Genomic DNA, 12047 nt, shown 5'->3' with positions numbered 1-12047 from the left:
TTGGTTTCATGGCAAAGATCCTAACCATCCATCCATTATCTGTACTGCTTATTCTCAGTAGAGTGGTGGAGCTTGTGCCCATTCGGGGAACCATGACCTCAGAACTGTGCAGCGGACGCGCTAACCACTCATCCACCATGCCGCCCTGTAGCCTAACCTGTCATAACCAAGAGTGTACCAAGCTTCAAACTTGAGACATAACAAACTAATTGTTCCATCTTGAACTAATATTTGGCCCGTTATGGCGTGTTTTAATGTGCAGTTCATGGGGAATTATTTAAGCAGTTTTTGATATTTGCCATTTTTATGAATATAGTGTATTTGCAATTGTTATGTAAGCAATTATTTGACAAATATTTGCTATTTTTATGTATACAGTGTATTTGTATTTTTTTGTTGAAGCATTTGTGCAATTGACACTTCCTTTGTTCAGGTTAAATATGTGCCTTGGCATTTTTGGGGGCATGGGGAAGGAGGTGCAATTGGAGGGTGTTAAGGATATGACAGAGTGTGCGGTTTCCTCATGCGTGAGAAGATAAGCAGGACAATGTGGTTCAGCCTTTAAAAATATTTATTCTTAACAACAAGCAAACAAGAACACGGCTCCATCCAATCCAACATGGCAATCAACAATCAGCAAAACAAAATATAGTGCGTGCGTAATGACGTCACTCAATAGAAAACGTCTTACCGCAATTTTCACGAGTAAGAGCGCTATAAAATTGACAAATCCCCCCCCCCCCACTCGCTCTTATCTCTGTGAATTACTTTTGGAACACAATCAAAATTATATATATATAAACACTGACAATTACGTTTTTACTTCAAGAAGATGATTGTGGCTCCCCTGTTGGTTGCTCTTGCCACCGAGAAGATGTCATGTGGGTATGAAGGCATGTAGAGTGCATCACGTAAATGTGCTCTGTGTTCTCGTCCAGCGTTGTCTCGTAGATTTGTCATCGCCGTCCCTCTTCCTTGCGCTGTCCCGGTGCACTTTGTGCCGTCAGCTAATTCAACGGAATGGGTCCCCGGCATGAAGTTATCATCAAACTTGACAAACTTTTCGATGTCTTTGACGATTTGGGAGGTCTCTCCTCCATCCACCATGATGCCTTTGATTTCAACGTTGTCCGTTGGTTTCTCCTTCTTTGTGTGTTCGGCCTTGAAGAATTAATCCTGGTCATCATCCGTTTCCTCCAAGACCTTCCTGGCACCATCTTGTCCATTCTTCTTTTTGCATAAGGATTTATGGTGTGTATTATTTTTACCGTAATTACACCATACCTTCTGTAGCATCTTCTAGCTATGTGACCTTTTAGTCCACACTTGTAGCATTTTATCTGTTCTTCATCACTTTTGCCTTCAGCGTGTGTTTTTATGTGACCTGGTTTTACATACATTTTCATCACATTATCTGTAGAGTCAGACGTATTCATTTTCTCTGCCTCCTCAAAGACTCGCAGTCTTCTTTTGAAATCTGCCAACGTGACATTATCTTCATTTTGTGTAACATGGACAGCGAGGGGCTTAAATTATTCTGGAAGTCCACCTAGTATCGTTGCAACAGTTAGTCCATCAATCATGACTTCTCCTGCGTCTCTAAGAGTCATAATTATGTGTTCTGCTCTTATGAGAGTCAGTGACTTTTTCTTTTGATTTTTTTCTTCTTTCGTCATCCACAGATTAGTTAGTGATGCATACAAATGTATAATTCTTGGCTTACTTTTTCTGGAGTAATGTTCTTTCAAAATTTTAAGGGCCTATCTGCCATCATCAGGTGCTTCATACCTTACGAGCGATAGGCTTTTGTCGTCTATTAGTCTTGTTAGCTCAGCTTAGCAGTCAGCATTTTTCCTTCTTGCTTCATTCTGTTCTTCTTCACTACTGCCACTTGGCTCGTTCAGGATAATGTATTTTAACTTCAGAATGTGCAAGTGACCTAAGAACCTGGTCTCCCACAGGTCAAACTTACTTTCCGTCGAGTCGAAGAAAAGTTGACTCATCATCGTTCCTGCTGCTCTGTTCGCCATTTTCCAAGTGGCGCCAAAATTTCCAAATGGCTTTTGTCTTGCCGCTTTAACTTTGTGTATTTTCGCGTAATACGATGCGTAAAACTTATTCTGAGTCTTGCTGCTTTAACTTTGTTTAAATTCGCGTAATACGTCGCATTAAACTTCTTACAATGTCCACTTAACTCCAAGCTGGTTCACTCACGTCGAAGCTCTGTGTAATACTTCACGTCCACGTTGTTGTGAGTGCAACTTCGACTGCCTGGGTCCATAACCTCTTAAGGATATGATAGAGTGGGGGGGGATTTTGTATAAGTTTATTGTCCATTTTTCATTATCAATTATCTATTATCAGTCAAATCATGATACACTTCAAAGCCAACAGGCCGAGACACTTGCTCCCAACCAAGAGGCTAAGACAAGGTCCTAACCAAAGGGCCAAGAAGTGATCAGTGCGAATGCACCCTTCCCGGAGGTACTGCTATGCGTGGAGTGGAGAGAGCAAGCTCCTATTCTATCTCCCAGTTACAAAAGTGTGCAATTTCCTCATGCGTGAGAAGATAAGCAAGACATTGTGATTCAGGCTTTAGAATATTTATTCTTAACAGCAAGCAAACAAGAACACGGTTACATCCAATCCAACATGGCAATCAACAATCAGCAAAACGAAATATAGTGCGTGCGTAGAGACGTCACTCAATAGAAAACGTCTTACCGCAATTTCACGAGTAAGAGCGCTTTAAAATTGACAAATCTTAACAGGGGGGGATAATTTAGTGTAGAACCGCCACTGTACACAATTATGTTATTTGACTTGATCTGAAGTGCCATGTTCACTAGCTCAACAAACTACGACCGCTGACACCTATCATGTAACATTACTTATTAAAATAATGCTTGTTCATTTTTTGCACTAATAATGGAAACATATTGGCACTAATAGCTCGTAAATCTAACACACAGTTATATGGCATACCACTTAAACCAGTGATTTTCAAAAACTGTGCAGGGGACACACTAGTGTGCCGTGAAAAATTCTTGAATGTCAATTATAAAATGTAAAAAAACATTGAAACATTTTCTGCAAATATGATTTCATTGTCAAGTGTCTGTGCTGTAAAAACTGGGGGTATTATTACGATTACATACACTTCTAATCAGTCGCTCAAACAGTGACTGTAGCCTTCAATCACTCTTTGAGCGACACATTATAAATTACATTGTAATAAAACATACTGTTGGGTGTCATTTTATAACATTTTTGGTGAGTGGTGTGCCGCAAAATGTTTCCAATGTAAAAAACATTCCCTGGCTCAAAAAAAGGTTGAAAAACACTGACTTAAACTATAAAAGAGTAAATGGCGGAGTAAAACTGTCGGCTCCACCCACTACAAAATAATAGAGATGGGAATAACAGCTCTTCTTTTGTAGACCGGCTTTTTCGGCTCGATTTACAGAAACGATGTGGCTCTTTTGGAACCCAAACGGCCTTCCGTTTCTTTTTGTTACTTTAATTCAGGGGTCGGGAACCTTTTTGGCCGTAAGAGCCATAAAAGCAAATATATTTTTATTTTTGGTGGAGAGAGCCAAACCCCGCTTTCTAGACAAAAGCTAATTCTTCCACACATAATTTTAATCACTGTTTAATGATTTGATAAAATCTATGAAATAATAATGATGTCAAAGCCTGTGTCCCAAATCAAAATAAAAAGAGAACTTCAATTTTACTCTCTCTCCCGCATTTACGGATTTGGGGGTAGGGCATATTGACCAAGAGAAACAAGTGAGACGGGTATTGATTCATGGGGAGCCGACTCCCGTCGTTCACTTCCAACAGCTCGCTCATTGAGAAGTTTTGTTCGCGAATGATACATCACTACAAAAGGATAAAGACGACATTTGCATGCCAAGAATCAGCACCTCCCATACAGCCACTCCACCCCCAAATGCGAGTTTACTAACCGGACTTTCCTCCCGTGTGTTTTTCGCAGAGGAGGAAGTAATATCAGACGACTCAAGTCTCCTCTCCTGGAAAGAACAAAACTTAACTCGAAACTCGCTTGCTTTAATCATTAAAATAGATTCCCCCTCCTGCAAAATTTACTTTCCCACCGGTAGTTCACAATGTCCGTCCAAAGCCAGAAGACGACCACTACCACCTACCGAACCGTCAACGTGGCCTCGCCCGAGCCGGTGAGCAGTAGCGCGGTTGTGACCTCGACAACGGCCCGCTCGGCTTCCCCACTCCAGTATGCCGTCAATGGGGGAAACTACAGCACGCTCCGCTACCTGGTGCCGGTGCAGCCCACCGTGCAGCAGCAGTCCTACGTGCTTGTACAGCAGCCGACCGTCATGCAGCAGATGGTCTCGCCAGTCTACTTGCAGGGCGTCCCGCGGGTGAGCGTCAGTAGCCTGGATTCGGAGATCCTCTACCAGAACACGGTGAGGTCCATGAAAGCAACGCGATTACGTCACGACGGTCCACTTAGATAAACAAGTTACTGAGTGTTTTTTTGCTCACCTTTACATGCGCAATGAGGTATGTACCTTTAAATTTTGAATGTTGAACTGATTTAAGAAACTCTTTAAAAGAAAATCAGTTATTTAACATCTATGTTGGATCATAGCATACAGGTCAGCCTCATCCAATTGCTGCCCCTTATTAATTATTGCAATTTCCCTTATTAAGCGATAATAAACCATACAAACACAACGCAACACTTATTTACCCAAAGCAAGATAGTCCACGTAGAACAGGGGCCGGGAACCATTTTGACCCAAAGAGCCATAAAAACTCAAGTATTTGGATTGTTTTTTTATTTTTTGATAGCCACACCATATATTTTAAGACAACATTTAACAAAACCACTAAACCCACGTTACAGACAAAGTCTAATTCTTCAGTATATTTTATTTCCCTGTTTGCCTTGTGTTCTGTGGGTTTTCATCATTAAGTGTCTCAACATTGAACATATATTGTTTAATGAGCTTCCATATGAAGGATTCTTTAGCGATTTACAGCCCAAATATGTCTGTTGTTGTGACGCCTTGACTGTAAACTGTAGTTGGGACTGTGCCCAATATGTATTGGACCAAACCCTACTATAATAGGTGATATCTCGGCTTTGCACGTGCTTCAATTGAATATGTATTCAAGTTTTATTTTATCTCTAAGTCAGATGTACTCATGAAAAGAGACAAATATAGCCCGCAACCAATAAGTTCCCGACCCTAGTCAGAATAAAAACACAGATAATTTGTGTAAAATAATATATTTTATTCAGCAAATAAACAAAACAAATAATTTTTACAGCATTAATTTTTTGTTATTTCCCCACTTACAGAGCAATATATTTTACATTTTCCCCCCAAATTGTTATATGGCATAGACAATGTGAAATGATCAAAAAGCATATACAATACGGGAACATTGTATAAGTTGACAGGAACTGTATGTCATAGGCAACATATGTTGTTAATTTCTCATTTGACTCTCAACAATGTGGTATTTTTACACACTAGTACCACAACCCTGGCATACAGGTTATGCAACTGCAAGTTACGTGTTGGGCAAAAATATGCTCCAGTGCTTTAAGTAAATCTCCATATCTGTGGTTCAAAAATGGAAGGAAATCAAATTATTACGTAAAAATTATTAAATAAATGCAAAAAGAAACTATATTTTACATTTTTGAATGGTGTTTTTATCTTAGGAAAATACAACAAAGAAGAATATTTTATTCAAACATACAAATTTGAATTGTTTGTTCAACTTTTATTTTCAACAAATCTTTTCTATTCGTAATAAAAAGTAATGTTTAAACCAAGTCAAATCGTTGGTGAATGAAAATGGTAGAATTTTGCCAATTTTATAGACAATAATATTATTTATATATATATATATATATGTATATATATATATACCACAGCCATATGCCCCTAGTGGGAGGTGGCTAGAGTCATTTCTGACTCTTTTTGGGAGATTGATTCAGAGGAGGAGATTCCCAGCCCCCTCGCTCAACCCAACTGAGGTGTTGGGAGTCTTTAGGTGACCAAGACAATAATAGAAAAACGATATTATTATGCACTCTGTCAAATAGATACATTTCTTGCAGTCTATTTTTTTTAATGTTTATAAAACTAATTCATTTATAATTACTTGTTTTTCTCATGTTTATTTAAACATTGTTAAAGAATACCATAGTAATTATTTTGTGCATGTTTAATATAATCATCTGATTGTCTTATCTAATGTAAATTCCCAAACCACAGAGCTTTGCACTAGTTGAATGTACTTAGGTGTTAGATATTTTAGTGTCTCTAAGAGGGGAAAAAAAGTTAAACGAACCACTGCTCTGAATATTGTCTAACAGTAGCTAACTTTGTCACTAGAGCGAGGAATATATGCTTGGACATGTACAGCATGGTTAGTGCTTACTTACAATAATGTTTTGTTACTCTATATGCATGAATAGAGTTTAGCAATGTAATACAGAAATGGTAAATATCAAAGTGTAACTAGTAACTTCTGTAACTAGTAAACTCATCATTTATTTCTAATGGACATTATGAGCAGTTTAATTGTCCTATTTGTTGATGCTTTCAAACTTGGCTTAATTCTCATGTTCGAGTTTTTGCTCTTGCATAAATCAATGCTAATTCAGCCATGTTACGAGTGTCTGTTTGTGCGTTATGAGCAGCATTTGTTAATTTCAACATACTTTTGTGTCATTTGTACCTGCATCACCATATTCTAGCTGCTCTATTGCATGATTGGAAAAGACAATAACTCACAGACCTTTTTTGTTTGTGTGCGTTGTTGGTCGTAATTCATGATGCAACGGTGTATGCATGCGCATGTGACGTCGTCCAACTGCATTCTAACACACCGCCCTAACTTCTCGCTATCTTCATTAGGTAATCTGTTAATCATCATAAAGCATAGAAGTGACTTGCACTAAAGTTGACGTACCGTTTTCAACCCATCTGGTAAAAACAACAAGAATTCAACGAGCGGCAGACCGTGCATTTCACACCTAGGCCTTCAGCCTTCAATCAATCCAACCCTCAATAACCATTTTATGGCTATTAAAAATTTCCTCCAGCTACAGCTGCGACACATATAACATTAAAAATTACCTCATAAAATTATTTCAGAATTTTTATGAGATTATGCGTGCGTTTCAGTTCCATCAGAAGTTATTTTCTATCACCATCAAAGCTAATATTGAAAGTCTAGTCCGTCTTGTTTATTTCTGGCATATATTTTCGTTTGATTTAGGCTTGAAAAGTTTGTTTGACAAAGGCAGTGGATACAGGGATTTTTTTCTTCATTTCTTTGTTGAGATGTTTCTGTTACCGCCCCCAGCCAATCATAGATTTTGAAAGCCCTGCCATTTCATTACACGAAGGCCAAAACTCAAAATCTGATTGGCTAAACAAACACCTTTATTGACACTGATGTTATGCCTCTAGGTGTGACTGCCTGTTAAAATTGTATCTACCTATTTTTCACATGTCCCAGTCTGATGTGTAGTATCAACGACATAAGCTGGTGTTTTTGGTTGAAAAAACCCTTCCTATTTCACATATATTTTGTTTTATGCTGAGGAGGGCGACCCTCTTATTTTGTGGCATGGATCTTGGACTCTTCTAATACTTTCTAGGCTACTAAATCCAAATGGCCTGCTTCCTGTTCACTTTTCTTTATTGTTTTGGTGATACATCTTCAGTACAACTAATCTCCTAAAACTAATACTGCGTACTTTCACTTCTTCTGGTCTGGTTTCATCTAGACTCCTTTTTTAACACAAAAGTTTGCTGTGGTTGCAATTTAATTTTTATTCACACTCATTTGTTCTCTTGTTTGAGTAACTCCAGCCAGAATTGTGAGAAAGCGATTCCTACACCTCTCCCACAATACTGCCAAGATGACACACCCTCAAGTAGTACAATATAAAAACTGATTCTTTCACCCGGTTGCCTTGGCCCCCGAGTTTGAATGCCACGTTGAGCAGGTCATATCAGGTAGCATGAAAAACTAAAAAAACGTATAGGTTGGTGTGCTGTAAATTGTAAAACAAAACAGTTATTTTTTTCTAATGCGATGGCGGTGTACCAAACACCACAAATAAAATACAGACTTGCTATTCAATTTTAACATCTAATCATAATAAACATAGTTACCCCAATAATATGAACAATAGCTTCTTGTTGATGACTTTTAGCGATGCCGGTAAAAGTAATTTCCTAGAAGAGCAAGTTCTTATTGTATTTTTTTGGTAAGGCAAGGAGCTTTGCAAGCAGAATGTAAATCATTCATGCATTAGCACACAAATGTAGCACGGTGACGTTGCGTGCCAGATACATTGACCTTAGTAGGCCAGGTGAGTTCATAAAACACTTACACGTATGCAATAAATATAGTAAGATCGAACCATAAAAATGTAGTTTTACAATAAATTTGAGGCCAGTAACTTTGTAAGACTGTCTTAAGATCCTCCAGTCAGTGTTCAAAAGACTTGTTATGTAACACCGTGTATTTGTCAGCAGCAAGCACAGCAGTAGCTCTGGGCTATTTGCCCCGAATGCTCGTTTTTATAGGAGCACCCAGAGAATATATTACAATAAAGGATTCGGACCGATACTGTTTGGAATGAACTAAAATAAATATTTAAAGTATTCATAATTTTACTTGTGGATATTTTCTCATCAAATGTAGTATTAATAAGTTTAGAGGCCTAACAACGGCTTAAACAAAAATTAATCTACAAAGACGAATTACGTTTAGATAGACAAAACTCAAGGGTGGGTGTGTAAACCCTCATAACTAAAAAATGGCATATGATTATTAAGCTTTTGTTTTACATATACTGCAAAGGAAAAGTGTATAACTTGCACCTTAAATCAGTATGCAGACACTTGTTGCAAATATTCATGAGACTAGGGTTTCCATGTTTAACCCAAAATGTTTACAAACCAGACTTTTTTTGTAGTTTTGTGTTTGAAAAAAAGAATGTAAGTTATATGATCCAAGTATACGTGTTATGTCAACTAGTTGTTTACAATATCCTGTAGCCTGGAGATAATTTTAAACAGGGGTGTCAAAGTGAAACGAATAGAAAAGCTAAACAATTAAGCTACACGCCCAGGACTCATCGAATGTTGAAAAAAATTGTAAAATCCCACAGTTTAGGGATTCCAATTAAACCTACTGTAAAGCTAATTAAATATATAGTCCAATATGATCAAATAATTTAAGCAATATTTTCTTATAGTTTTTCCAGTAAACTCTAAATTTCAACTGTCACAAAAGACATCTTTTCTTGATATAAAAGCCCCTTATACATGAACATTAATTCAGAGAGGCGGGTAATATTCAGGCACAATCACTAGCCTATATTTTATATTAAAAATTGGGCTAAAATAATCTTTTTAAAATAGAAATTTTATATTTTTCACTCAACTACAAAAAATAAAGTGCAAGGAAAAGTAATATTCAGTGAAAACAAATACTCAGCAATTCCTTGTGTAAGATGCAATAAAAGAATCAAGATCATCTCAGGGCCAAAAATAAACCACCCACCTGACTTAAGTGCTTTAAAACATTGAAAATAGGTCTGATTGAATATATAAATGTTACACGAGTCCTGAATTGAAGACAAATATACTCTTTTTTTTTTTCTTCTTCTTTACGGTTATCCATGTATTCTGTTCCAGTTGTTAAATTTGAGATAAACAACTAGATTCACTGCTTTCGGTTTAAGGGGGCCGATCCAACCGGAAACGCCAAGCTGACATTTCACAAGTTCCTCAAACAGGAGAACAAAGATGCATTATTCGGGTGGGTGGCCGGACGGGTCAAAGGACTCGGCTGGCCAAGGCTTTCTATGAACATGGCTCTTTCTTCCTCTTGTCTCAGAGCTTGAGCAGGAACTCGTCATCAGGGTTCAGCCTGTCTTCCAGTCCCCCCAAGAGCCCCGAGCCCAGTCTGGACGAGGAAGAGGAGGCAAGGCACACACAAACACAGCAGTTTCAGCTTCCCAACCTGTAACAAAACCCACTTGTAATGGTGGAAAAGCTCTGGGATTTAGACATCCGTTTGGCAGGGGCACAAATATGTGTCCTTTGCCGATGAAAGTCTTTGGCCTTTGTTTTTTTTGTACTAACAGTTTTGTAGCTTTGACAAAATTTAGGAATCTATACATTGTCTCTCAGAGTGGGAACATTACCTTGTCACAACAGGTTGACTTAAGAGTTGATTTGCATGTGGAATAACTTCTGAAAATCCGACTAGATATATTTGTGAAGTCATTTAAATGTAGGGTGCATCATTTGAGGCGTCCTCAATAATAATAAAAGTTGAACATTTTCACTGTGTTAACAATGCCCAAATTGGTTCAAAGAGCTCTTGTGCTTTCATTTCCACTGAGTGTTTCTGCTTTTATCCTACTTTTAGCAAAGCCGTTCGGGGCAGAACACATTAGGTAGGAGAAATCGGGATGGGATGAGTGCTGGAGAGTGACGTCACGCTCGTCCCTGTGTTTTTTCTTTTTTTGCTTTTGGTTGTTAGTTTCGCATGAAAGTAAGAAAAGTGTTGCTTCAAGTTCAGTCCGAACACCACCCCAAACCCCCAAAAAGATGAAAACAGAAGAGTTTATTCAAGCGTGTCTAAAAATGCACGTACTCATCATGAAGTTGACTGTGGCTGCAATGATGGCACTAACCAGGAGATGGCGGCAGCAATTAAAAACGTTCCGTAGAGCTCTTAGGACAGAATCAAATTAAATTCAGCTAGCTCGATGAGGGTGCTTTGTTATACCAAGTTAAGTACTTTTGAACTCCAAATGTTCTTTCCATGCTTAAAGGCGCAATGTGTATAATTTTACCTCTAGATGTCGCTGTAAGGTGTAGTACAACCAACAAGTGCCAAACTATGAAAACTCAAAAAACTAAAACATGCATTTTACCTCTCATATTTGGCCTAGCAGCAAGTCGGCGGACAATGATGTCCGCGTTCTCTAGGTGAGGCTCGTATTGTGTAAAACAAATGCTAATATCTTGACCCACGAGCATTTTTATTTATTTAGAACAATGATTCATTTTTTTTTGCTTATTTTTTAAATTAGTATTGTTTTATCAACAGATGAGTTTCTTTGTATTTTGTATTTTTTTCACTATTATCACATGATATAAGATTTATTAAAAGTAATACCTAAAACCCAAACACGTTCGACGGTGATCACCTAACTATAATATTTTGGTCTAACCAAGCTGTCGTCCTGCTTTTCTGTACTACGGTCCAGTTTAATGTCTGACAATATTCTTGCAGTCTAACCCGATAACAACATTGATATTGATAATAGTAATAATAATGATAGTAAGAAGAAGCACAAATCCATTGTGTAATGTTTTGACGAGGGTTGTAAATGACATAGGAAAAAGCAGAAGATTTCATCTCGTCATCGCACTATTTTTACGAACAGTACCACGTTGTATAATGTTCCTTTAACTGAACTATTTCCCATAGTGCACCATTACAATGTTATACAACGTGGCATCGTGAGTAAAACTGGTGTGATGATCAGATAATATGTAATGCATTTTCATTTCCCAATAGTCTAGTGGTTAAATTTCTGTGATCTGGGTTTGATTCTCGCCTTTCGATTTTTGCATTCCGGAGATGGAATAAGAGCTTGCTCTGTCCACTCCACGCATCGGCCCGGTATTGCAGTACCTCCGGGAACGGTGCATTCGCAATGTTCGCAACAAGGCTTTAGGGCTAGGACCTTAGCTTAGCCTTTTGGCTGAGAGTAAGTGTCCCGGCTCCTAGGCTTTGTAGCATATAATGAACTGACCGATAACGGATAATGGATAATGAATAACGAAGATAGATCAATAACCCTTAAAAACCCCAAAAACCCCCCTCACTGCATCCAGTGCAGAGCAAGTGAGGTCAGTGATATATGTAAACTCAAAAATTATTGCTCGAATACAGTGATAGACCACCGTAAAACTTAGGTGTAATATGCACCCAAA

General features: G+C 38.1%; 1 protein-coding gene and 1 pseudogene across 2 annotated transcripts in view; both read left to right on the top strand.

The window, feature by feature from the left end:
- The first annotated feature begins 3913 nt into the window (after positions 1 to 3913).
- The window catches only part of pof1b (POF1B actin binding protein), a 29641-nt gene continuing 21507 nt past the window's right edge, over positions 3914 to 12047 (top strand). Inside the window, exons 1-2 of one of the 2 annotated variants that reach the window (XM_088320951.1) lie at positions 3914 to 4451; positions 9931 to 10017. In XM_088320951.1, coding sequence (XP_088177077.1) covers positions 4134 to 4451; positions 9931 to 10017 — 405 coding nt within the window. In that variant the 5' untranslated portion in view covers positions 3914 to 4133. The remainder of the gene's footprint in view (positions 4452 to 9930; positions 10018 to 12047) is intronic. The other variant, XM_088320952.1, reaches the window with a different exon arrangement.
- LOC148349691 (U2 spliceosomal RNA) lies at positions 11641 to 11767 on the top strand (annotated as a pseudogene).

This window comes from Urocampus carinirostris, chromosome 17 (assembly GCF_059441175.1).
Source record: "Urocampus carinirostris isolate Australia breed hairy pipefish chromosome 17, RoL_Ucar_1.0, whole genome shotgun sequence".
NCBI classification, from domain to species: Eukaryota; Metazoa; Chordata; class Actinopteri; order Syngnathiformes; family Syngnathidae; genus Urocampus; species Urocampus carinirostris.
Note: the sequence above shows the minus strand (reverse complement) of the source record. Positions and strands in the feature narration are given on the sequence as shown.